At 54.4% G+C, this 22,036-nt stretch overlaps 2 protein-coding genes across 3 annotated transcripts; both read left to right on the top strand.

Annotated features, from left to right (window-relative positions):
• The first annotated feature begins 1,199 nt into the window (after positions 1 to 1,199).
• On the top strand, positions 1,200 to 7,317 carry LOC104914102 (BPI fold-containing family B member 3-like). The gene is made up of 16 exons (XM_010722668.3): positions 1,200 to 1,358; positions 1,655 to 1,774; positions 2,077 to 2,650; positions 2,959 to 3,063; positions 3,156 to 3,296; positions 3,444 to 3,507; positions 3,790 to 3,850; positions 4,061 to 4,152; positions 4,698 to 4,880; positions 4,954 to 5,007; positions 5,098 to 5,268; positions 5,526 to 5,593; positions 5,851 to 5,893; positions 5,970 to 6,033; positions 6,137 to 6,213; positions 6,365 to 7,317. Exons 1-16 carry the CDS (start codon positions 1,229 to 1,231, stop codon positions 6,398 to 6,400), a joined length of 1,983 nt encoding a protein of 660 aa, XP_010720970.2. The 5' UTR covers positions 1,200 to 1,228; the 3' UTR covers positions 6,401 to 7,317.
• Positions 7,318 to 7,479: 162 nt separating this feature from the next.
• LOC100546372 (BPI fold-containing family B member 4-like) lies at positions 7,480 to 15,699 on the top strand. 2 transcript variants are annotated; one of them, XM_031556577.1, is made up of 16 exons: positions 7,480 to 7,817; positions 8,401 to 8,583; positions 9,078 to 9,546; positions 9,900 to 10,004; positions 10,087 to 10,230; positions 10,623 to 10,683; positions 10,790 to 10,850; positions 11,017 to 11,108; positions 11,431 to 11,643; positions 11,866 to 11,919; positions 12,338 to 12,508; positions 12,606 to 12,673; positions 12,774 to 12,816; positions 13,312 to 13,375; positions 13,494 to 13,570; positions 13,649 to 15,699. In XM_031556577.1, the coding sequence occupies exons 2-16, from the start codon at positions 8,475 to 8,477 to the stop codon at positions 13,670 to 13,672; spliced, it is 1,755 nt and encodes a 584-aa protein (XP_031412437.1). In that variant the 5' UTR covers positions 7,480 to 7,817; positions 8,401 to 8,474; the 3' UTR covers positions 13,673 to 15,699. The 2 variants fall into 2 exon arrangements, with proteins under 2 accessions (XP_031412437.1, XP_031412436.1); XM_031556576.1 differs by lacking the exon at positions 7,480 to 7,817 and having other exon boundaries at positions 8,141 to 8,583.
• The last annotated feature ends 6,337 nt before the right edge of the window (positions 15,700 to 22,036 follow it).

Consider the following 22,036-nt stretch of genomic DNA (forward strand, 5'->3'; position numbering starts at 1 on the left):
GCTTTGTGCTCTGGGGGTGTCTGACCGATCGGGTTGCAGCACAGTGACAGCTCCATAAGTACTTTGGCATCTTTGTCATCCCCTCCTTGGCCCCTAGCTAAGGTATTTCTTAAAGCTGGAATTAATGTGTGACAGAAGCTGGCTAATCTCCTGGAAATACTTATTTCCAAGTTTGCAGAAAGTATTAACTCTGAGCAAGCATTTTTTTCTGAGCTATTACTCCTCCATGCTGGGGATCAGCCCATCTAACCCTGTCCTTAAATCATCACAGCAGCGGAATGAATAGTTCACAGCTGTCACCTGGGCTGGGCAGTGTGTCCTCTGCCAGGGCCAGGATGCAAGGTGCAGGCCTGCAGTGGGGCTGTGTGGGTCTGCAGCCCCCAGAGAGGGACTGTTCTGTACTGCCCAAGAGCTGCTGCTGTGGTGCAACTCGAGGAGCAGCTCTACAATGCTGGGGCCAGGAGTGAGGGGACAAGGAGAGAGTCAGGGTGACTGTGGCTACACATGGCATGTGTTTTCCTCCCATGAAAGCTCATCTCACCTCCAGTCCCGCAGCACGTGGAGGTAGTGATGGGCTCAGAAGTGATGCCTGAGTCTGCACTCAGATGGAATCTATAAGCCCAGGGTATCCACAGAACCACGACACCGCACCCATATGCCCTATGGCGGAGTCGCTACTCCCTGCTGATTCAATGCCTCCTTCTGCTCAACTACCAAACAGGTTCTGAGCCGTTCAGGTCACTGTTGGTAAGTGCTGTGTAAAGTCACAGGCTGTAGGCAAATCGGGTCTTGCCTTGCAGGCATGGTGAATACCCAGCTCTGACACCAGCCCCATGGACTGCCATGGCACAGGGATGGGTGCTGTATGGCTTTTTCTTCAACATCCCTAACACATGACACGTACCTACAGCATGGCTACCTGGTGTTTTGACACAGCTTTCAGTCAAGACCTTAATTTCAGGTGGAAAAAAAGAGTGTTTTACCTGGGCATGACTTTACAGCCACATCCACATCTTGATACAGCCCCAAACCACACTGTTCTATCCCAGCAGCAGTGTATGCACATCCCATGAGCACTGGCACTCAGTGCTGGACTGACATCTGCTGCTACACCTATTGGTCGTTGCTCAATGCTTTACCCAACTCCTAATATCTGTAAGGAAATATTTGCAGTGGAAGTCACCAGAAACCATGTCTTGTTTGTTTTGCTCCCCACTAATTATTCTGGATGCCCTCGGTGACATCGTTTGCCTCATTGCTGTTGAAAAGTTCTGTATATAAAGGATGCATGCTGTGGGTCGTCTGCAGAAGGCAGGGACAGCGGCTGGAGACATCCTTGCTCTGCAGAGATCAATCAGGTAAGAGCAAAATTATTTCTCAAACAGCATGCTCTTAGCTTCTGCTTCTGCAAACCCCAGTTCTTCCCAAAAGAGAGGCCTCGGTGTTAGCTTGTAACTGTGAACTTTCTAACAAAAACTTATTCTTGCTTGCTGCAAGAGGTGGAGAGGTGCCAGGAGCTTTCTCTCTGCTTTTGTCTTCCCCGAGAGGCATTCCTCCTTTTCTATCATCCTTCCTCCTCCTGTTTCCTGCAGCCATCAGCTAGTGCTCACTGTCCAGCACTACATGATGGAAACTTCTTCCTCTACTCAACTAGGACCGAAAATGGGTGTTCTCTGGGTGGTTTTCCTCACTTGTGGCCTGCTCACCTCTTCTCAAGGACTTCCTGGGAGTGCCCCTGTGTCTGCCAGGGTGGATAAAGATGTGCTAGAAAGTGGTAAGTGTTTGGAAGAGACAGGATTTATCTTCATTTTGAGACCACTTCTGCTCTTTCTGTCACTTGACCACGTTCAGAAAATCAGAATCTGGTTCAGATCTGTTCAGGCTGCAGTGACAATGCATTTATGAAGCACTTTGAACATGGCACTTAAGATGCTGTGCAGAGGCTGGAGCATCACCCCTGTTGTATAAAGGGGAGAAAAAGGGGCAGAGATGAGGGGAAGGATCAGCCAGGCTGACACAGCATATTTGTGTGCTGGGTGTGCATGGCTAACAGTGACTTCTCATCCATTTCTTCAGCCATTACAGGGTCACTAGCCAACGGCAACCTTCTCCAGGGGCTACTGGGTGGTCTGCTCGGCCCCGATGGACTTCTTGGTGGTCTGCTAGGCCCCAACGGACTTCTTGGTGGTCTACTTGGTGGCAATGGACTTGTTGGTGGTCTGCTCGGTGGCAACGGACCTGTTGGTGGTCTCCTTGGTGGTGACGGACCTGTTGGTGGTCTCCTTGGTGGCAATGGACTTGTTGGTGGTCTCCTCAGTGGTGATGGTCTTGTGGGTGGTCTCCTTGGAGGTGGTGGACCTGTTGGTGGTGTCCTGGGCGATGATGGTCTTGTGGATGGTCTTGTTGGTGGTGATGGACCTGTTGGTGGTCTCCTTGGAGGAGATGGACCTGCTGGACCTGTTGGTGGTCTCCTTGGAGGAGATGGACCTGCTGGACCTGTTGGTGGTCTCCTTGGTGGTGATGGACTTGTGGGCGGTCTCCTTGGCGGTGGTCTCCTTGGAGGAACCAGTAACCAGGGTCAAGGCTCACTTCTTGGAGGAGGTCTCCTCGGGAAGGATGGTCTGCTGGGCACCGTGCAAGGACTCACAGGGTGAGTGAGAGTGGTAGATGTGTTCCCGAGCAGCGCTCCATCATTGCCCATGCCTGTGGTCTGGATATGGCGCTTACCTTCTCTTCTTAGGGCGAGTTCATAAGTGAGGGTTGAGAAGTTGGGAGTTTCTGCCAGGAGGCTGCATGTGCTTCTCATGAGCTGGCCCTGGCTGAAAGGGAGCCCCACCCAGGGTGTCGGGGAGCCCAAGATTACAGCTGTGTGACCACAGCACTGAGGGCCAAGAGGACCCCAGGGAAGTAAAAAGTAGCAAATATGTTATTTACTGCCCTTCCTTGTTCCAACTCCAGGCTGAGAATTGTGAACATCACTCTCCCCAAAATAACTCTGCGCTTCCTGCCAGGCATTGGTCTCCAGCTGAATATCTACACCCAGCTGCTGATAGATGGCAATGGGTAAGGAGCATTCACTGGGGGCATAGCTCAGAGCAGAGGCTGCACCATCTTGCTGGAAAACCCTCTGAGATGTGTTCCCTTGGGCTGTGCAGCGCCGTAGGCAGTCTGCTCCAGCTCCAGGTGGAAGCAAACATCACTGCAAGAGTGCGGCTGGCCCAGGACAAGTCGGGGGCTCTCAGGCTGGTGGTTGAAGACTGCAAGACCCTTCTTGGAGACATCAATATCCGTGTTGGGTAGGTCTGTAGGGGAGTTTTGGGTGATATTTAGGCACTGATGTACAACCCTGGATGGTGCAAGTAGCGCTTCTTGCTATTTATGTGCACTTATTTTTCAGCTGCTCATCTTCATCCCATTTTGTTTCTTATTTTCCTGTTACCCAGACCCAAAGTGCCACTTGTGGAAAAAACCCTAAAGAGTGTCCTTGGGAACGTGCTGCCCAGGCTGGTAAGTCTGGGTGAGGAGCGTCACTGCTGTGGGTGGCAGGGCTGTTTGCACAGCTGCAGGCTCACCTGGGACACCCAGCCCCATTGCCTCCATGGCTCTGGAACGTGAGCAAAGTGCTCATGTGATAGCCCCTGTACACCCATGGCAGAGGCAATGCTGAGCCCTGCACCAGAGCCATGCAATCCCAGTGCAAGTAGGAGCGTGATGAGCCACCAGCCCTGGTGACACCATGCAGCCATGCTGCTGTGTGCTGGGGGCCCTGACACCCCTCTGCCTCCCCAGCTGTGCCCCGTCGTTGACACAGTGCTGGGCGTCGTGAACTCATTGCTGGGCTCTGTCACCTGTAAGTGCTGGTGGTCCCCTCCTGCCCATGTGCCCCACTGAGCTCTGCCCTGCACTTAGCAGTTTTTGCTGCAGAACAGTGCTCATAGCCCCTTGTCTGGCTGGGCTGGTGCAACCAGGGGCTGCCTACAGTACGGGGTCTTTGGAAACCACAGTACTTGTGGGCAGCTCATCCTTGCAGGTTAGAAGATCTCCTCCCTGTGTCTTGCAGCTGTGCTCCCTCTGGGAGCTCTGGGAAACCTCCAGTACACTCTGTCCTCCCTTCCCATCATTGGCGACAAGTCCATCCAGCTGGATCTGAACGTAAGTGCTGCCTTTGAGTTGTTGGATTTGGACAATTGACCTCCGTGGGGTGGCTGCTTGTGGAGGACTGCTGGTCCCCAGCTCTATGGCAGGGTGTTCACAGAGCAGCACAGCCCAGCCAGCTCCGTGCTCCTGCCACTGCTGGGTCTGTGTCTGTTCCATACTTGCTAATCCTTGAGGGAAGCATGAGTCAGACCGGCTGGACGCTGGCTAATTAAGTGTGATTGCAGCACTCAGGGTGTCGTTCATTAGAAAAGCCCCGTGTTAGCATTTTGTACAAGACCAATGGGTCTCCATTTATGCAAAAGTTCCATTTGTAAGTGGTTTGTAAAAGTTGGGTATGTAATTAATAGGGATTATAATTGCACAAGAAAGATTGTCAGTGTCTCTTATGATCACAGTGCTTTACACAGAGAGCTGCAGCGAATGCAACCACTGCCTGTGCCAGAGCAGACAAAAACAGCAGCGCACTGATTATTGGGTGCTGATTAATCACGAGGGTGGCACCGCTCATGCCAACCTCCTGCCCTGCTCTGTCCCTGCAGCTCCTCCTCAGGGACGCGGAGGGCAATGTGGTGGAGCCAGCAGGAGGTCTGTCGGTGCCCGTCACTCTGCCGCCGGCCGCGGGTCCTGGGACACAGCTGGGGCTGTCGCAGGGCGTGCTGAGTGCAGTGCTGGCATTGGCACAGCGGCAGGGAGCCTTCAGCATGGACATCTCCAGCTCGGCGGTGGGTTGGGGCTGGGATCAGGGGTGCTCTCACCGCCCCCCACCTGGACTGACCCCCATCACCGCTCCTACAGGTGCCCAACAGCATCCCGCTGACCACCTCAGCCCTGCTCTCAGCCTTCCCCCAGGTCAGCCCCTTTTGTAGTATTGGTGATATTTGTGTTTCTGAAGCCCCAATCCCAGCCGTGCCAAGGCTCTGATGGCATCTCTCCCTCCAGCTCAGCACCGTATTGCCTGGGTCGGTGCCGCTGGCACTGCGTGTGCGCCTGGCTGACACACCTGTGGTGGCCCTGAGGGACGGGAAGGCCACTGCCACTCTGCGAGCAGCCATCGATGTCCTTGCACAACGCCCCGGCTTCCCCCCACAGACCCTCTTCAGCCTGGACTCGGTGAGTGCCCCGAGACACTGCCTCCCCTGAACATTGGGAATGCACTGCCCAGTCCCACTGTTGTGCCCATAACCGCACAGGTGAAACTTTTGGGGATTAATTCCAAATCCCGGGGGGGATATCTGTGATGCCATCTGTCCAAAAAATGTTACTTCTAAGCACAGACAGGTGTTTTTTCACAGCCTGAGTTACTTCCAAATATTCCGGCTTTTCTCTGAGAGGAAATAACTCCTTTTCTTCTATTGTCACAATGGCAGGACATCGTTCTGGACATCACCCCGTCTGTCTCTGGCGGCTGTCTGCACACCGCTCTGACAGTGGACAGGTAGAGCTCTGCTGGGGGCACAGAGGCTGGGTCTGACCATGGGTAATGGGGCTGTGATGTAGTTGTGAAGGGCTGAGAGCTGCCCCAGATGAAGAGCTTGCCTGAAGTCAGGAGAGACTTTCGAAGAAATTGAGTTGTTTTCACTCTACCTTTGCATGGTTAGAAAAAATTCTGGACTGAAAGGGGTGTGAGCACTGCTCAGAACACTCGGTGGCAGCCGTTCCGGTGGCACTCCTCCTTGTTTTTATCTTTTGCAGAGTCAATCTCAGACTGGCATCCTCGCAGCTCGGCTCCATCAATGTAAGTACAGGGTGCAGAGCTCAGCTCTCCCCAGCACCGCCACTCTGGCACTAACTCACACCTCCTCCCACCGCAGGTCTCCCGGCTGGAAGGATGGGTGAAGGACATCCTTGCAGCTGCATACGTGCCTGCCATCAACAGTATGGCGGGGGTGAACCCCCCTTCCATGCCCAGCCCGTAGCCTCTCCCCAGCTGGCACTTCTGGGGTTTCATCTCTGATGAGCTGCTCTCTTGGCCTTGCAGATGCTGTGGATATGGGGATCCCGCTGCCCAACATTTTCAACACCAACTTCGAGAATGGCCAGGTGGACGTGGCTGATGTAAGACTCACATTTGTGCTGGCCCCATCCTGAGGAGCTGCTGTTCCTCCTACGGGGCTTCCCTGTGCAAAGATGCACTGGTCAGGTGTAGAGAAGAGCTGGGGAAACCCAAGGGAGAAAAGTGGGTCATTTTTGTCCTTCTTCCTGGCAGAACGCTTTTGTGATCAACCAGAGCAGAGAGCTCTGAAACCATCTCATACCAGAGGAGCCTCCACTTCACTCCTGGGATGAGACAGACGATTCCCCACAGAGCCCTGGCCATCTCCAATTGCTTTGTTTTTATTTTCTCCTGAGCACCATCTCAGGTTATCACCGTGGCCCCAGAGAGAGGGCGGCTTCTGCTCTGTCCATCCTGCTGCAGCCCAAACTGCGGTATGGAGATGCTGCTCAGCTGCTGGATGTCAGGGGGGACTTTCTGTGGCCAATTCTAACACCCAAAGTCTGGAATCGCAGCTGTTGTTTAGGCATGAGTGTTGCTCTCAAATTGCTCTTTCAATAAAATCCTTCACTGCGTCAATATTTCTTCCTGAATATTCATTGGATGTGAGTCTCCAGCTGCCAGAGCCCATTAGTCTCTGCAGTGCCCTGCACCACATGGCCACGGAAAAGCAAAGTGGTTCGAAGAGGGGGCCTTACCCATGGCAAAGAGTTTGGTAAGCTGGCACCTTGGGGAACACGCTCCTGAAGCTCAAGGCGGTGAGCAGAGGCAGGGAACAGGGCTGAACATTGATGGCAGAATAGGAGCAGAGCAGGTGGGCTGGGAAGGAGCACCACCGCTCGCTTTTGGAGCTGGACATGAGCTGAGCTCTGCGTTCCCACTGCTTTTGTTTCTGGATGTATTTTGCCACCGTTACGTAAGATGCACTGGGAAGCTTTAGCTGGGGTCTGAGCAATGTGTTTTATCTTGGGAAGGTGTTAGCCTTCCAAGGCACCAGGACAAAAGAACTCCTGTGATCTGCGGGCTGACACCCAATCCGTGCTTCTCAGCACGAGGGCGCTTTCCTGTGGCTGCAGAAGTGCGTTCAGGGCTGGGGCAGCTGCACGGGTTGGGAGGGTAATCCTGGGGAGCTGCTTCTCAGGTTGAGCAATAATGGAGCTGAAATGTCTCCCAGGGTTTGTCTGGCTCCTACCCATGTGTTTGCTGGAAAGCTGGGCAGGGCTTGAAAAATCACCCACAGGTGTGCGTGGTTTGTGTCTGTGTCCTGGTGCAGGTGTTGGCTGAATGTGCCCACACAGCCATGGAACGGGGTGGTTTTCCAGCATCTCCTGTGGGCCTGGTGGCAGCTTTGTGCTCCTGAGGTTCCGGGATTTTGTCCCTTCCTCTGGCAAACAGCACTGCCGATAAGGGGGATCCGGTGACCTATTGCACAACACTCAGCACCAGCGCACAAATCCTTGTTTATACTGGAATATAGGAAAACCACAAATGCTCCTGGATGGGCTCAACCCACCGGTCCACCTTTATATAACTCTAGGCATCCCTGCATCAGTTTTGCTATGTAAGAACCCCCCTGTACCTCACAGGGAGGAGGTGACAGGTGGCTGAGCTGCAAGGTCCCCCCCAGGCCAGGAGTGGAGCAGGACTGGAGACGGGAGAGGACCAGGTAACGGTGGTGCAGCTGGGGTGCAGATCTTTACCACCTGCCTTATGCTGTGCTCTGATGAGTGAGAAAAACAACACAAACACGAGGAAGCTACCAGTCATGGCAGAAATGTAGGTAAGTGATTCTGGTTCAGCTGAAAACTCAACAAGCAGATACAAAGTAGAGCTGAAAGGCTGTATTGCAGTGCAAACTGTGTCGCAGTGCGATCAGTTTGCACATGGAGTGGGGGTCAGCAGGGGAAGCTCAGAGCAATCTCTGGGTTATGAGTAATGATTTTGAACTGCAAGTTTGAAATCATGTCACAGCGACCGGAGATGGAAAGGAGCGCATTGCTTGGCTGCGTGTGAGTGGCAGCAAGCACACAGGTGTAGTGGCTGTGCAGCAATCCTGCCTGCAGACGTGCCTACGGGTGCCCTCCCTCTTTATACCCTTTTTCACGTGCATTCGAATCTGTTTGCTGTATGGGGCTCAAACACACGAAGGCTTTTGATTCTCCTAAAGCTCAGATTTGCTATTCACTGAAAAATGTGTGCCTTGCTCAGAATCCCTCAGGGGTTCCTCTCCTCCCAGTTTCCCTCCCCAGGTTGCTGTTGGTGTCTCGGTGCCAGCAGTGCGAGCTGTTCCCTGCTTCCCCATCCTGCCACACCAGAGGACACCATGCTGACAGCTCTGAGCATCGCTGTGCTCTGTGCCCTGCTGTCCCCAGCCCTGAGCCAGCTGCCAACAGATGCTGTTCTCCGCCTCAACAAAGGTGTTCTGAGTGATGGTGAGTGTGATAGCAGGATCCTGGGTTTGAGGTGCTGTGCAGCCCAGCGAGGCTGGACAGGGAGGGGGTTAGCACTGGGCTGAAAGAGCCTGAGGATTGCATGCATACCTCCTCCTCAGATTGAATCCTGAGTCTTTCGGAAATTTCAAGTAGTCAGTCTTCCAGAAGGGCTACTATTTGACAAGGACAAAGCACTGATGCTGCTTCTCTAGGGGCTGCACCTCCTGTGGGCTGCTCCTCTGCAGAGGTGTGAGCCCTTTGCCTAAGTGTTTGCTACCATGCCAGACGCTGCCACTATGCCAGGCCCCTCGCTGTCCCACCTCCACATTCCCCTGGGCACTGTGCTCCTGCCCCGGCATCTACGTGGTACCTGAGCCCTTTTCCTGGGCTGGGCACAAACACCACAGTACTGATGCAGGCAGTGATCAGGATGGAGAGCACAAACCATGACTCACACCAAGACCCTGTGTGCTCATCCCAGTGTGGCTCTCCAGCTCTTGCAGGTTCTCTGCAACGCAGCGCAGTCCAAGGAGCCCTCGGAGATCTGCCCTTCAGCAGGATGGATGGAAGCAGAGCACTGCAGGATGGCCATGGAGGGGGCCTCCTGGGTGGCGGGGGGCTGCTTGGCGGCCTGCTGGGTGGCGGCGGGGGGCTGCTTGGGGGGCTGACGGGTGGCCTGCTGGGTGGAGGTGCTGGTGCTGGTGCTGATCTCCTTGGTGGAGGGCGCGATGCAGGTGGTGGTCTCCGTGGCAATGGGGATGCTTCCTGGGTGAGCTCCCACAGCCGTCCCGCTCCCAGAAGCTGGCCTGTCCCCAGGGGGTCCCTTCCTGTGGATGCAGCAGAGGGGCAGGGGGCTCTGCTGGGTGATGGAGGCCCCTCTGGCACAGCTAGGCTCCTCGGAGGAGGCTTGCTGGGTGTCCTTGGGGACGGAGGCCTGCTCAGCACAGTGCAGGGGCTCACGGGGTAAGTGCGGCTCCTGGCAGAGCTCTGAGTGCTGTTGGGTGCAGAAGCTCAGGTGTGGTTGGGTGGTGATGGTTCAATGTTGTGCTGCCTTTGAGGCCCCTGGGTTGGCATTGAGGCTGCATAAGGACCTCTCAGAGGTGCAAGGGCTTGGAGCCTGGAGCTGCTTCCCATAGGGGGAGCTCGGAGCCGTGCATCAGCACTGCTTCCAACTCGCTGCTGGGCTGTCGGATTTCCTGCTTTAACTCTTGAAGCCTAGCAGAAGCACAAGGACAAGCAATCATAAGGCAGCCAGAGCACAGATTCTGATAAAGGAAAAGAGCTGAGAAAATGGGGTCCCCTTGCTGTCCACGCAGGCTGAGGATCGTGGAGCTGACCCTGCCCAGGGTGTCCCTGCAGCTCCTGCCCGGCATCGGCCTCCACCTCAATCTCTACACGCGGGTGGCCCTCAATGGCAGAAGGTGGGTCTGGCTGTGCCCCACTGCCCTGCGAGCCTGGTTGCCAGGGGATGGAGGGCTGAGCTGCTCCTGCTCCCCCTCACAGCCTCCTGGGTCTGCTGGACATCGCCGTGGAAGTGAACATCACCTCGCAGGTCCGACTGACCATGGACGGCACCGGCTACCCCAAACTGGTGGTGGAAAAATGCAACACGCTCCTCGGAGACATTAAAGTCAGACTGCTGAGAGGGTGCGTGACATTCTGAGGGACATTTCTGTCCCTTGTGCTGTTTTTGAGATCCTTCCACCCGAGATTGCGTGGGGCCCTCTGAGGTGTAACCATTTGTCACGTGAAGCACAAAAAGCTCTCGGGCTGAGGCTGCTGCTGCTCATTTAAAGAGCCTATATACCAGCAGATAAAAGGCAGCACTAAATTTCCTACTATTGGCTATTTTGGGATGCCAATTAGACTTATCTCATGCAAAATCCAAGCATACACAGTGCACTTTGCTGCTGCAATTGCCTTTCTCCAGAAGGTCTGCTCTACACTCATTTCGCAGGGAATTGTTTAAAACTCATTTACCTTGCAGCAGACTTTTTTTTGTTTTTTTTTAACTATGGAGATCCTTTGTTTTTCCACAGTCTGCTCCCAGTTGTGGATAATTTATTGGCTGGTGTCCTGAATAGGCTTCTTCCTAATCTGGTAAGATGGAAGGAAAAACTTCATGGTACCAAGCCATAGCCAGTTGGTACACCTGATGCAGGGCTGTAGGGCTGTGCCCAGCTCTAAGCAGCTCATCCCCCTGCAGCTCTGCCCAGTACTTGATGTTGCCCTGGGACTTGTCAATGATCAGCTGGGGCTGGTCAACTGTAAGTAGTGGAGCCCCCCACCCTGCCTTTCCCTTGGGTCTTACTGGGTGCATTGAGGCTGTGATGCTGCAGCCCCTCCGCCAGCAGCGTTGAGCTCTCAGATCCAGGCAGAAGCTGCTCTGTGCTGCAGAGCTGCAGTGCCACTGAACTACATCCCTTCCACCAGCACTGGTGCCACTGGGCTTACTGGGCAGTATCCAGTACACCGTGTCCAGCCTGCCGCTGGTGACCGGCCAGTTCCTTGAGGTAGACTTGAATGTAAGTCTTGCACCTTCTCCTTCTGCTCCTTGATATCTCAGGGGGTTTGGCTATATCTCCTGGGCTGTGCTTGTGCTCACACACGTCAGACCTGAGGGGGCTGTGAAAGGATCACAGAAGTTTCTGGCTCTATGCCCTGCTCCTACACTGCTATCATCACGGGGTTCACGTTTCATGAGCTTCTGGAGAAGGAAATGCAATGGGATCTGACTTGGCCATGCGTGCGGTGATTTCACATCCATGGGATTGAAGTTAACCGTAAAGGCAAATATTGCAAACTGCTGCAACCTTTTGCCTCGTGCTTCCTTTCCTGTAACTGCAGACTGTGGTCGGACGAGTAGCAGGAGGTCTGCTCGACTACCCACTGGGAAGACCAGAAAGTGTCCCCACACCTCCACGGGTCCCCATGCCGCCTCTGCCACCGATGCCGGACACCAGCTCCTCCCAGCTGGGCCTATCTGTGAACTTCCTCAGCTTGGTGCTGGCTGCCCTGCAGAAGGAAGGAGCCCTGGACCTGGACATCTCTAACGCCATGGTGAGCACTGGAACTGCCTGCTTCTGACATTCAGAAAGCTCAGGTTTTCAGCAAACTGCTCTCGATTTGCAGAGCTGTAGCAGCTTGTCACTGTTTATCAGGATCTCTGATCTCTGAGAGCGATGGGCCATGTACTCTTTGTGTATCACTCGGACAGTGTAGGAGATCTCTGCTGAAAACCAGCACGCACCTATGCAACATTTCCCCCTTTGTCTGTGACAGTTTCCTGAGCTTCCACCGCTGACAACGTCGACTCTTGGAGCCCTGGTTCCTGTGGTGAGTCCTGGTTCCACCACACACTGCAAACATCCCAGTACCCAGAGACAGGGCAGCCCCTACTTCATCATCTCATGTGTCTGATGGAAGAGCTTTGACTTTGTTCCGAAACCACAGCAGGCTGTAGCTGGGTTTGTCACCTTGTCCCCTGCACCTCCCCCGTCACCAAAGCCCCTTGCAGAGCCCCACAGCCAGGACCAGACATTCCCAGCAGGGTTTGGGGCACCCCAGTGGCTGAGCTTCTACCTGGCTTGAGTTCAGTGGTGAACATCCTTGAGCTGGAGCAGCGCAGGAGCAAATCCATCCCCGAGAGCAGCAGATGCTGCCCAGCAGGCAGCTGGCCCCATCCTTACTCTATTGCTCCCAGTTTGCTCGCTCTGCTTGGTCACCACAGGCTTTCTGCCCCCGGATGCTGCAGGTTCTTAAGTCATACCCTGAGCCGTGTGAGTTGCTGCTGAAAATCACAGTTCCCAAAGCACCCGTGGTGACCTTAAAGAAAGATAAAGCTGCCATCCAGCTCAAGGCTACGGCAGAGGTGGTGACCATCCACTCAGCTGACGTGCAGAAGTTTCTCTGCCTTCTGAATATTGTACGTACAGAGGGGCAGCTGTGCCAAGATGTGTTGGAGCACAGCAGCGGGCAGCTGCCTCCTGCATGGCCAACCCACACCTGTCCCCTGGCTGCAGGATGCGTCCTTGCTGGCTCAGTTTGCTGTCGAGGCCAACAAACTGAAGATCAGCGCCAGCCTTGAGAAGTAAGACGCTGTTTTCTGTCTCTGTTCCTGCTGGTGTGGGGTGGGATGTGATGGTAGGATGGGCCTCCGCTCTTCACTTTGCCTCTGCTTTCTTCTGCAGAACTGAGCTCTCCTTGGTGTCTTCATCCATTGGTGATTTTGATGTAAGAACACGAGCAGCCTCAGCAACGTGTGACATCTACCACAGAGAGCAAAGTGCCGATAGGGATTGGCTGGGAGAATTAAGGGCCAATTATGCAGTGTCATTTGTGTTGCATTTTTAATAGGACCTTTCTTTCACCTCTGCAGATGCATTTGCTCCATGGATGATCCATGAGCAATCTTTAGGAGAAAAAGACCATAGATCTGTGTGGTGAAAGATAGCAATGGGACATGGGAACCATCCCACTCATTGGCACTAGTTGGTGTTGGGGCGCATGCAAGCAAAGTTGGGATCCCCAAAGCAGTTGGCATCACTGCAGCACTGTGGGTTTGGTACCAGAGCTGAGGGAGCCTTAGCATGGTGCAGGGACTGCATTGCTCAGTTTGCACCTCCAGTTTGTAAGCAGTTTGCATGAATTGGTTGTAGAGCTGGAGCAGCAGTGTCCCTACACCCCAAGGATAGGGTGAGGTATGAGGGACCCCTCTCCTTGTTGTAGATCTCGCTGCTGGAGACGCTGATCAACAAGGTCTTTGATACTGCCTTCCTGCCTGCCCTGAATGGTGAGAAAGCTTTGGTGCCTCATCCACCTCCGGGGAGCTGAGGCACACAGTGCTGGTCGGGGGGCGCAGGAGAAGGGTGCAGGCAGGGCTATGCTACAACCATGCTGCTGTCCCACAGCTGTGCTGGGCCATGGGGTGCCACTCCCACGCCTGCTGAACATCGACTTCACCAACGCTGACATCCACGTCATCGAGGTGAGCACTGCCCTGCAGCACCCCTCCTCCTCAGGCATGGGGCCACCCCACATCACACCGAGCCCTCTGCCCCACCAGGACCTCCTCGTGCTGTCGGTGTGAGCCACTCATTGCCCAGCTGCCCCCCGGATGGGAGCCCAGCCTGATGCTGCCCACCAGCACTTTCCTCCACGCCAATGCCAGCAAACCAGCTGGCACAGAAACATCACGTCTGCCCTTTGTAGCTTTGAATAGAGAAGGAAACACTGGTGGTCGTTGCCTCTGAATGTTTTGTTCTAGACTCTTCCTTTTGCAGATGCTCAGCAGGATGCAGTGGGCTCTGCATTCTCATGTGGGCATGTTACCCATGATGTATGTGACCCCATCCCAACCGGTCCGTGTAAAACCTCCTCATCTGCCTACAGCACTGCCTCACTTCTGGGGAAGCCACTGAGCGCTGCTGGGCTGCAGGGAGCACACTGGGACTGCTCTCACACTGCTGCCTTCCAGCCTGTGTGCTCTGCCAGCCCCAGTCCTCCCTGACAACCCCCCAAAGCTGGCATGGGCTTTTCCTGCCATCTTTCCCATTCTTTTTCCCTTCTTAGTTCCCTCTCAAACCTCCCCAAACCGCCCAGATCTCCCTTTGGGGCACAGCCACCTCCTGCTCACCTCTGGTAGCGCGTGGTTCTGCCCAAGCAGTGCACAAACCCACACACCCTCTGGTTGGCAACAACCTCTTTTGATCAGCCTGGCTCAGCTGCCATGCACGGTGTGCTTGCCGGGGGCAGCCCTCCTCCTGCTGTGTGCAGACACGGGCACTCAGTGCTGGCAGCACCTCTGGGTGTATGAGCCCTAACGGCGTTCGTTTCCTTTGATTTCTGCAGCAGCATTGAATCATTGATGAAAATTAATTTTTAAAGCCAGCAGAGCTCTTCCTTGTCAAATCCCGCGTTTATTTTTGTGCTGTTAAGTTTATTACTCTGGCCGAGCTGGAAGAAATAAGCGGGGCTCTTTAATTGTTCCTGTTGCCCGGGATGCAGAACAATTCTCAGCATCTCAGATCTAATCTCAGCTGTCTGCTAAACTGTACCAACATTCTGCACGTGGGAGATGCTCCGCTCCGGTGTGAGTGCCACCAGCCAGGTGGGCATGGCTGACACCTGCACGGATATTTCCCTGCTGTCGCACGCATTCTCTCTAAGAGCTCTTTTTAAAGACCTGAAACTGTTCTGGCATCCTCTTACCATGCTGCACACGTCCTGCAGGGACCCTCCGACAAATCCCGCTGATTTTATTTGACACCGCTCTCAATCGAAGCAGCTCCAGCCTCTATCTTTCTCCTCTGCTCAATAATCACAGCTGCAGGAGCGGTGCATCATTACGTGCTGATCAAAGGGAAATGCAGAAGGCAGACTGGTGAATTAAAGTCTGATTTAATTGTGCCAAGATCTGTCATAGAGGGATTGTTAAAACGTATCTGGAGCAGGTAAAGAAGTTGTTCCGAGTGACCTAAATAACGTTATTTCTCAGTGCTGATGCGCTGCAATATGCAGATCCAGTGCTGTCTTTCATCGAGGAGATGCTGCTGGGACAAATGTGGGTGTTGGTGGATTGCAGACCACAGCGCTGCTTCACTGGCACCTTTCTTCCTCCTCAGCAACCACAATGTGGCAGCCTGAGGAGTGGCACAGGGAAGTCCCACTGGGTGACCCATGGAGAGGTGGGCAGCTCCGACACGGCAGAATGAGCGCTTAAAGGATGAGTGGAGCAAAGTGGGAAAAACAAACAGCCCGGCCACGGGGAAGTGAAGCTGATTTTGGCTGCGCTTTGAGCTTTAATACCGCAAGGTGCTCTCCACAAGGTGCAGAAGGACACAGCTTTGACACGTACCATTTTTTATCTGGCTGTGCCCCTTTAACTGCTCTCATTTCAGGGCCATTCCGGAGCAGGTTGAAGCGATCCATCTCCTCGCTCCAAGGTCCTCCGCCTCTTCTCCTGCTCTCTCCACAGCGCCATTCTTCTCCCTGCAGCCTCCCTGCGTGGATGCTCTGTGCCAGGCATGGGGATGATCCCTGGTGTGAGATGTCCCTGCTTCAGGAACCATCTGACAGCAGTGGGATGGGGCATGGCGGTCCCTGGTGCTGGGGCTGTGGAGCGATGGGCACAGGGCCATGTCTCAGTGACGCAGTCTCTTGGCAGGTGCTGGGATGGAGATGTGGACGCTCTGGTGTCTCACCCTTCTTGGAGGCCTCCTACCCCCCTGCTGGGGGCTTTTCAGCTTGGGGAGCATCCTGGGCTCCAGCCCTGCGCAGCCCTCGAATGGTGAGCTCAGGGTTCTGTCCCTATGGTGCGGGTGTGTTGTGTCATGAAGTGTTGGTGCTGCATCGCCATGTTTCAGCAGCTGGGGGGGACCTTGGGGGTGGCTGCTCATGGGGGGAACCATACAGGGGGCTCTGCCCGCCCCCAGCAAGTGCCCTGGTGTCTCCCCTTCTGGAGGACAAAGCACCCAGCACAGAGCATCGATCCCTCTTTCCTCTGTTGAGCTGCCCGTGCCCAGAGGATCTCCCACAGAGCTGATGATGACACCTTTGGCTTTGGAGGCTGCAGGGCCTTGGCAACGCCAAACTGCCCACATTGGGCTGCTGGCAGGGCTCACCCCATTTGTAAAAGGGCATTAGCTAATAAGGATAGATGTGCCGTCCTACATGGTCAGAATGAAAGGCCAGCACCACTCAAGCAGCACGAGCTGCGGTAGGACGGAGGATGGGTTGGGATGGTGTATTTGCTCAGTAACAGATGAGCAGTATGAGCCCATGGCTGGCAGTGGTGGTGTTGTCAGCAGCGAGTGCCTGGCACAGACCTGCCAGAGGTACAGCTTTGTCTGATGCAGGACATCAGCTTCACCTGGAGTGGATATTCCTGCACAAGGGAGATGGGTCCTCCTGCCCCTAGAGTCCCTGAAACCAATTTCCTCCTCAGTGAAATTCTTTCCAGCAGTGAAAGTCTGCTTGGTAATTGGGATTGCTTGCTGCAGGAGGTCTGCTGGGCACCGGCCTCCTTGGGGAAGGTGGGCTGCTGGGCACTGGGCTCCTGGGCAGGAAGAGCCCAAGCACGGATGGCAGCGAAGGCACTGAAGGTGAACCCCAGAGCGCGGGGCTCCTTGGCACAGGGCTGCTGAGTGAGGCAGATCTGCAGTGTGCATACACCTGTGGGAGGAGGGCTCCTGGCAGCCAATTTGGCACAGTGACACAGTCTGACTATTGCAGGAGGACAGCCTGGTGGCAGCGGTCTGCTCGGCACGGGGCTCCTCGGTGGGGAAGGACTCCTTGGCAGTGGCGTCCTTGGAGAGAAGGGTCTGCTTGGCACGGGGCTGCTTGGCCAAGGGGGCAATGGAAGTCTGCTTGGGCTGGATGGGCTCCTGGGGCAAGAAGGACTGCTGGGACAAGGAGGGCTCGGAGCACTGCTGGGACAAGGAGGGAGCAGTGCTGCTGTCTCTCAGCCATCGCAGCGCTTTGCCTGGTGAGTGGGAGCAGATGCACAGCAGTGGTGCTCACAGCAGAGCTTTGGTCCCTACACTGACTTTGTGACCTGGTGACAGCTCAGGTGAGCCTGGGGGTTTAACACCACAGTGCCCCTTTCCCACTTGCACATTTCAACTGGGAATACCCACACAGGGAGCTGGTCCAGGGGCTGCAGGACTTGTGCCTGGCTCCCAGCTCACGGGCTTCTGCTTCCTGGCAGGCTGAAGGTACTGAACCTGGAGAGAGCCCGTGTGACATGGAAGGTGCTGCCTGGGGGCGAGCTGGTTCTGAATCTGTATTCAAGGCTGAAGGTCAGCCTGCCGGGGTGAGTGGGACACAGCAGAGGAATGGGGGCTGCAGAAGTGTCTGCAGATGTTATTTGTTAGGAAGCTGTGCATCAAATAGAGCCGTGGATCTGCTACGATTTCAGATTTGCAGCTTCGTTGGGCTTTGGTCTCTTCCATCACCTTCAGAGCCGCAATGGGTCTCTTCTCACTTTACAGAATATTTCTCTTTCTGAGCGGATCTTTGCTGGAAACAAACATCACGTCCCACATTGCGCTGACACAAGACAGCCCGGGTGACCTCAGGCTGGTGATGAAGGATTGCAGAAACCTGCTCGGAGGCTTTAAGGTCACCCTGCGGAAGGGGTGGGTGCCACATTCGCTGCTGCTGTGTTGTTTTGTGGTGCTGTGCAGCTTCTCAGTTAGAATCCCCAGGGTGATCTGCAAGGACAGACACACAAGGCTCTCCCTCCTTCATATGGGGCTCAGCCAGAGCTGCCCATGCTCCCCAGGGCAGGATGGCTCCCTTGGCCAGTGGGCAGGGTGAATGGGAGCTGAAGGTTCAGCCATCAGGAGACCACGGGGTTCTGCTCACAGAAAAGCCACTTTTCTGAGGAATCTGTGTAAGGAGATGGGATGCTGTGATGTGCACATGGAAATAGTTAAAATAATGGGCGGGATGAGGTGTGGGTCAGCTCTGTGCCGTGGGTCAGCCCTTTGCCACGGGTGAGCTCTGGAATGTTTGCAGTGGGTACAGATTTAGATGTTAAGGGTCAGATGATGCTGAGCAGATACAAAGAGCCCCGAGTGCCGATAGCTCCTGTCAAAGCCTGGGGGAGCTGTGGGCTCGCAGCATCCTTTGCTATCGTGGAGGCGGTGGAAGCTCCCAGCATCAGCCCCAGCGAAGCGTTTCAGCCCTGTCTGCCTTCTGAGAACAGGCAGTGACAGCTCCATCCCCGCCTTTTTCTCCCTCCAGGCTCCTCACCAACGTGGTGAGCGGTTTGCTGAACTCTTCTCTCCGCTCTATCCTCCCTATGGTGGTGAGTGCATGAAATTCCATCGCCGTCAGAAGGCGCAGCTTAAATGAAATCACCGCTCTTTCCCATCGCTGCGCAGGAGATTTACATATCCATATCCTCATATGTATGTGCATGCACAGACGCACGCCCACGCCCTATAACTGAATTCTGCAGCCTTCCTTGATCTTCCTCACGGTCAGGATTTATTTGTTAGAAGTAATTCAAATTCCATCATGCAGCGTTACGGGATAATTTGTAACCGATTGCTTGGCGAAATGCCTTCTCGCACGGAGAAGGTGCAGTAAACAGAAGTGACAGCCTCACTTAGGAAAAAGGTGCTGGCTGGAAAATCTGTTATTCTGCTAAATGGGATCTGGGCTGTTCGGAGAAGAGGGCTGAACAATTTATAGTGTTCTTTTTCCGCGGAGGAAACGATGCTCCAGGAGCGGATTGTTCCGTCTTCATTTGAAGTCTGTGAGACCCAGATGATGGCGCTGAGATGTTACTACAGCTGCCATACCTCACTGAGGTTGTTCCTCTTGTTGTGCCGTTGCAGTTTTGCCCATTAGTGAACGCTTGGTTCAGCATCATCAACACCGAGCTGCAGTTTCTCAACCGTAAGTTGTCAATGTGCCCACATGAACTCATAGAGCAGCAGATGTGTAGCCCATGGAAAGTTTTCACTATTACCCAAAACATTCCCTGTGGGCTGTGCCATCCAGCAGACATCACCAGGCCAATGGCTTTCAGTGCCTGTGGACCCTAAAGTGTATGAGACCTCAGAAAGACAAGAGCGTTTTCCTCTTGGCACTGGGACACTCCACTCAGGGATGCATTCCCAGGCACGGGGCAGTGAGAGCTCAGGGCAGGACATGGCCCTGCTGCCAGCCCTGGGCTCTGCCTCTCCTCCCATCCCTTTGCTTTCTGCAGGCGTTGTCCCTTTTGGTCTCCTTGGGAAGATCCACTCTGCACTCTCCAGCTTGCCAGTGACCTCAGAAAACTCCTTGGATCTGAACCTGCAGGTACAGCCCCACTTGTGTTTCAGGCTGTGGGTTTGGCCACATCTCACCCCTGTCATTTCCCCACCTTCCTCCACTCACAGCTCTCCTCGTTTGTTGCAGAATTCCCCGTTCCCAGCAGTGTTCATCGATTGGCTGCTGCGCAGTGAGTGCAGAGGGGGCCACGGGGACAGGGGAACATGGAGATGAGGGACATTGGGATGGGGACATGGGGACAGACAGACAGAGGGACATAGGGATGGGGATAGAGGGATAAAGAACAGGGGGGCAGGAGGATGTGAGCAGCAGGAGGTGATGAGTTCTGCACACTGCTGCTTTGTACAGCCCTGGGAAAGGCGCTTCACCTCTTATAAAAGGATCTCATAATATTTACCTAGTGGGAGTGAATAATGGTTCTCGGGATGCTGTGAGGATTAATTAATATTTGCAGAGGTGATTGGAAGAGCTTTCAGCTTCATATGCAGGCGAAGTTAATATAGAGAGGAAGGAAGGCAGAGTTGGAAGCTGTCCCAGCTTCCCCAGGGCCTAATTCCTCAGGGCAACAAATCAGCTCAGCCCACAGAGCCGGGCACGGGCAGAGCACAGCAGGGCTGGGGGGCTCATGGGGCCAGGGGGGCTCTGACCACGATTCTCTCTCCCAGCTGCAGGTATTGACCCCAGCAGTGGGCAGTAGGTGGATGCTCCCCTGCTCTGTAGGCTCCAAGGTGCTGCGCTGTGGGTGAGGCTGACCTGCACCCCTCTGCTGCTCCTCGTAATAAAAAGGACTTTTCCTCATCTGCATTCAGCACGTGGTTTGGGTTCTTTCCAAAGGAGCTTTGAATTTGTGAGGGTTTTGCTACTCGCCTCTCCTCTCAGCTCCCGGAGTACCGTGCAGTCAGTGCAGAGCTGCAGAAATGCGGTCAATGAGGGGAATAAACTTTCCCCTCTTTTGTATGTATGCAGATGTATTCTGCCCCTGTCCCCGAGGTTCTTTTATTCCCGTCTCCCACCAGCAAACTAGCAATGCTTGAACACAAACTAATGCTGCGGGAGGGGGCAGGACACCCAGACCCCCACTGGGGGCTGTGGGGCACAGCAGGAGGGGCTGCAATGAAAGGCCTCGGGTACAGCTGTGCCCCCTCCCATCACAGCCACCCCATGACCCTGAAGCACTGACCTGATCCCACTCGACCTGGTGCTCCAGGTCCCCAAAGCCCCAACTGCTGCTGGCCCAACGAGTCCCACATGAATCATTTCTGATGATAGAAAAACAGTTTTTTTCTGCTAAATTAGGTACCCGTGGGGCTGGGGTCCCTCGACAGCTCAGGGACGGGGTTGCGGAGCAGGGGAGAGATGGAACTCACTGCTGTGAGCAATGCCTTGGGGTGCTGTGCTCACAGGTCCTAGGGAAACAACCTGCAGAAGATGAGTACCTCTTTTAGGTTCACACGACCCCTATCAGCTCAACAGAAAGTGAATGCTGCGTTTGTTTCCTCGCCTCAGCCATTCCCCTTGGCATCTTCATGGATGCAGAAAGGGGAGGAGGACCATTCTGTCTGGCTTTTCATTTTCACAGCAGTGCTCTGAATATTAATCAGCCTAAAAACAGTGCTGTAGGCACTGCTGCAAATGACAGATCTTGCAGTTGGTGGCACTTTGCTGTGTAATTTCTGCATGCAAGTCAACAACAGGGGTTGGGCAGCTAATTCTCCCCGTGACCTGACTTTGCAGATAGCAGACGTAACACCGAACACGAGCAGCCCTGAAGCACCCTGATAGCTTCATTAGCAATGCCACTGTGCAGCAGTTGGTTCTCATATCGGGGTTTTCTGACAAGGAACCAGGCGCCCTTCTTGTCCCCATTAACATGAGAACTGTGAGCAGGGGAGCCCTGAGCTGTGAGCACGCTGAGCGGGAGCTCCAGGTCCCAGTCCCTTTGCTGCACAACAAGACCTCAAACCACAGGTACACGTACCTCTTTTTTTCCCAAACCCAAAGGGCTGCCAGCATTCCAGACCCACTCTGTGCAGATACACAGCCACCTGCATTGGGGTGCACTGGTCCGTGAGCACTGGGCTGCCCTGTGCACGTCCAGAGATCAAACAGCGTGGCCAGGAGGGAAAAAGTGTGGGAAGATACAGAGCCATTAACAAAGAACATCAGAAAATAGATATCAAATAATGACACCGCGACAAGAGCTTATTAACAGGAAAGTCTAAAGATAAAACTAATTTAAAGCTGATGAAGCAGGACAGCTCCTCTTCAGGAGGACGGGGAGTCAATAGCGAGCTGTCAGCACAGGAGATAAATTGCTCACAATGGAGAAGCTGCAGGACTCCGGGCCCCAGGTTTGTTCCTGGGGCTGCTGTGATGTGGGTCCGGAGAACACAAACCCTTTTGTTGGCTGTGCCCTTCCTGCAGTGCTGTAACATTTGCTGGGTGCTCATGCTCTCATCCACCTCGCCCAACTGCAACACTCTGCAAGCAGAAAGCGTGTGGTTTCGTGCTGTGAAATGCAGTGTTGGGAGCTGCCTCAGGGCATGGCTGAAGCTTGAATGCAAATATCAGCCCAGCACTGTGGGCTGCGCTTGGAAACTTACCCACCAAGCACCTCATCAGAACCAAAGAGATGTGCACGTGTCACTGGGGCTCCTCCAGCCCCACA

Source organism: Meleagris gallopavo, chromosome 22 (assembly GCF_000146605.3).
Source record: "Meleagris gallopavo isolate NT-WF06-2002-E0010 breed Aviagen turkey brand Nicholas breeding stock chromosome 22, Turkey_5.1, whole genome shotgun sequence".
Classification (NCBI taxonomy): Eukaryota; Metazoa; Chordata; class Aves; order Galliformes; family Phasianidae; genus Meleagris; species Meleagris gallopavo.

Bases quoted from the DNA above. Each gene is read 5' to 3' on its own strand.
- LOC104914102 (XM_010722668.3), top strand. From the start codon at position 1,229: ATGCCCTCGGTGACATCGTTTGCCTCATTGCTGTTGAAAAGTTCTGTA. The intron at 5,894-5,969 runs GTAAGTACAGGG...CTCCCACCGCAG, and splicing joins CGCAGCTCGGCTCCATCAAT to GTCTCCCGGCTGGAAGGATG. The intron at 6,214-6,364 runs GTAAGACTCACA...TCTTCCTGGCAG, and splicing joins GCCAGGTGGACGTGGCTGAT to AACGCTTTTGTGATCAACCA.
- LOC100546372 (XM_031556576.1), top strand. From the start codon at position 8,343: ATGTGTGCCTTGCTCAGAATCCCTCAGGGGTTCCTCTCCTCCCAGTTT. The intron at 8,584-9,077 runs GTGAGTGTGATA...GTGGCTCTCCAG, and splicing joins CAAAGGTGTTCTGAGTGATG to CTCTTGCAGGTTCTCTGCAA. The intron at 11,109-11,430 runs GTAAGTCTTGCA...CTGTAACTGCAG, and splicing joins TCCTTGAGGTAGACTTGAAT to ACTGTGGTCGGACGAGTAGC.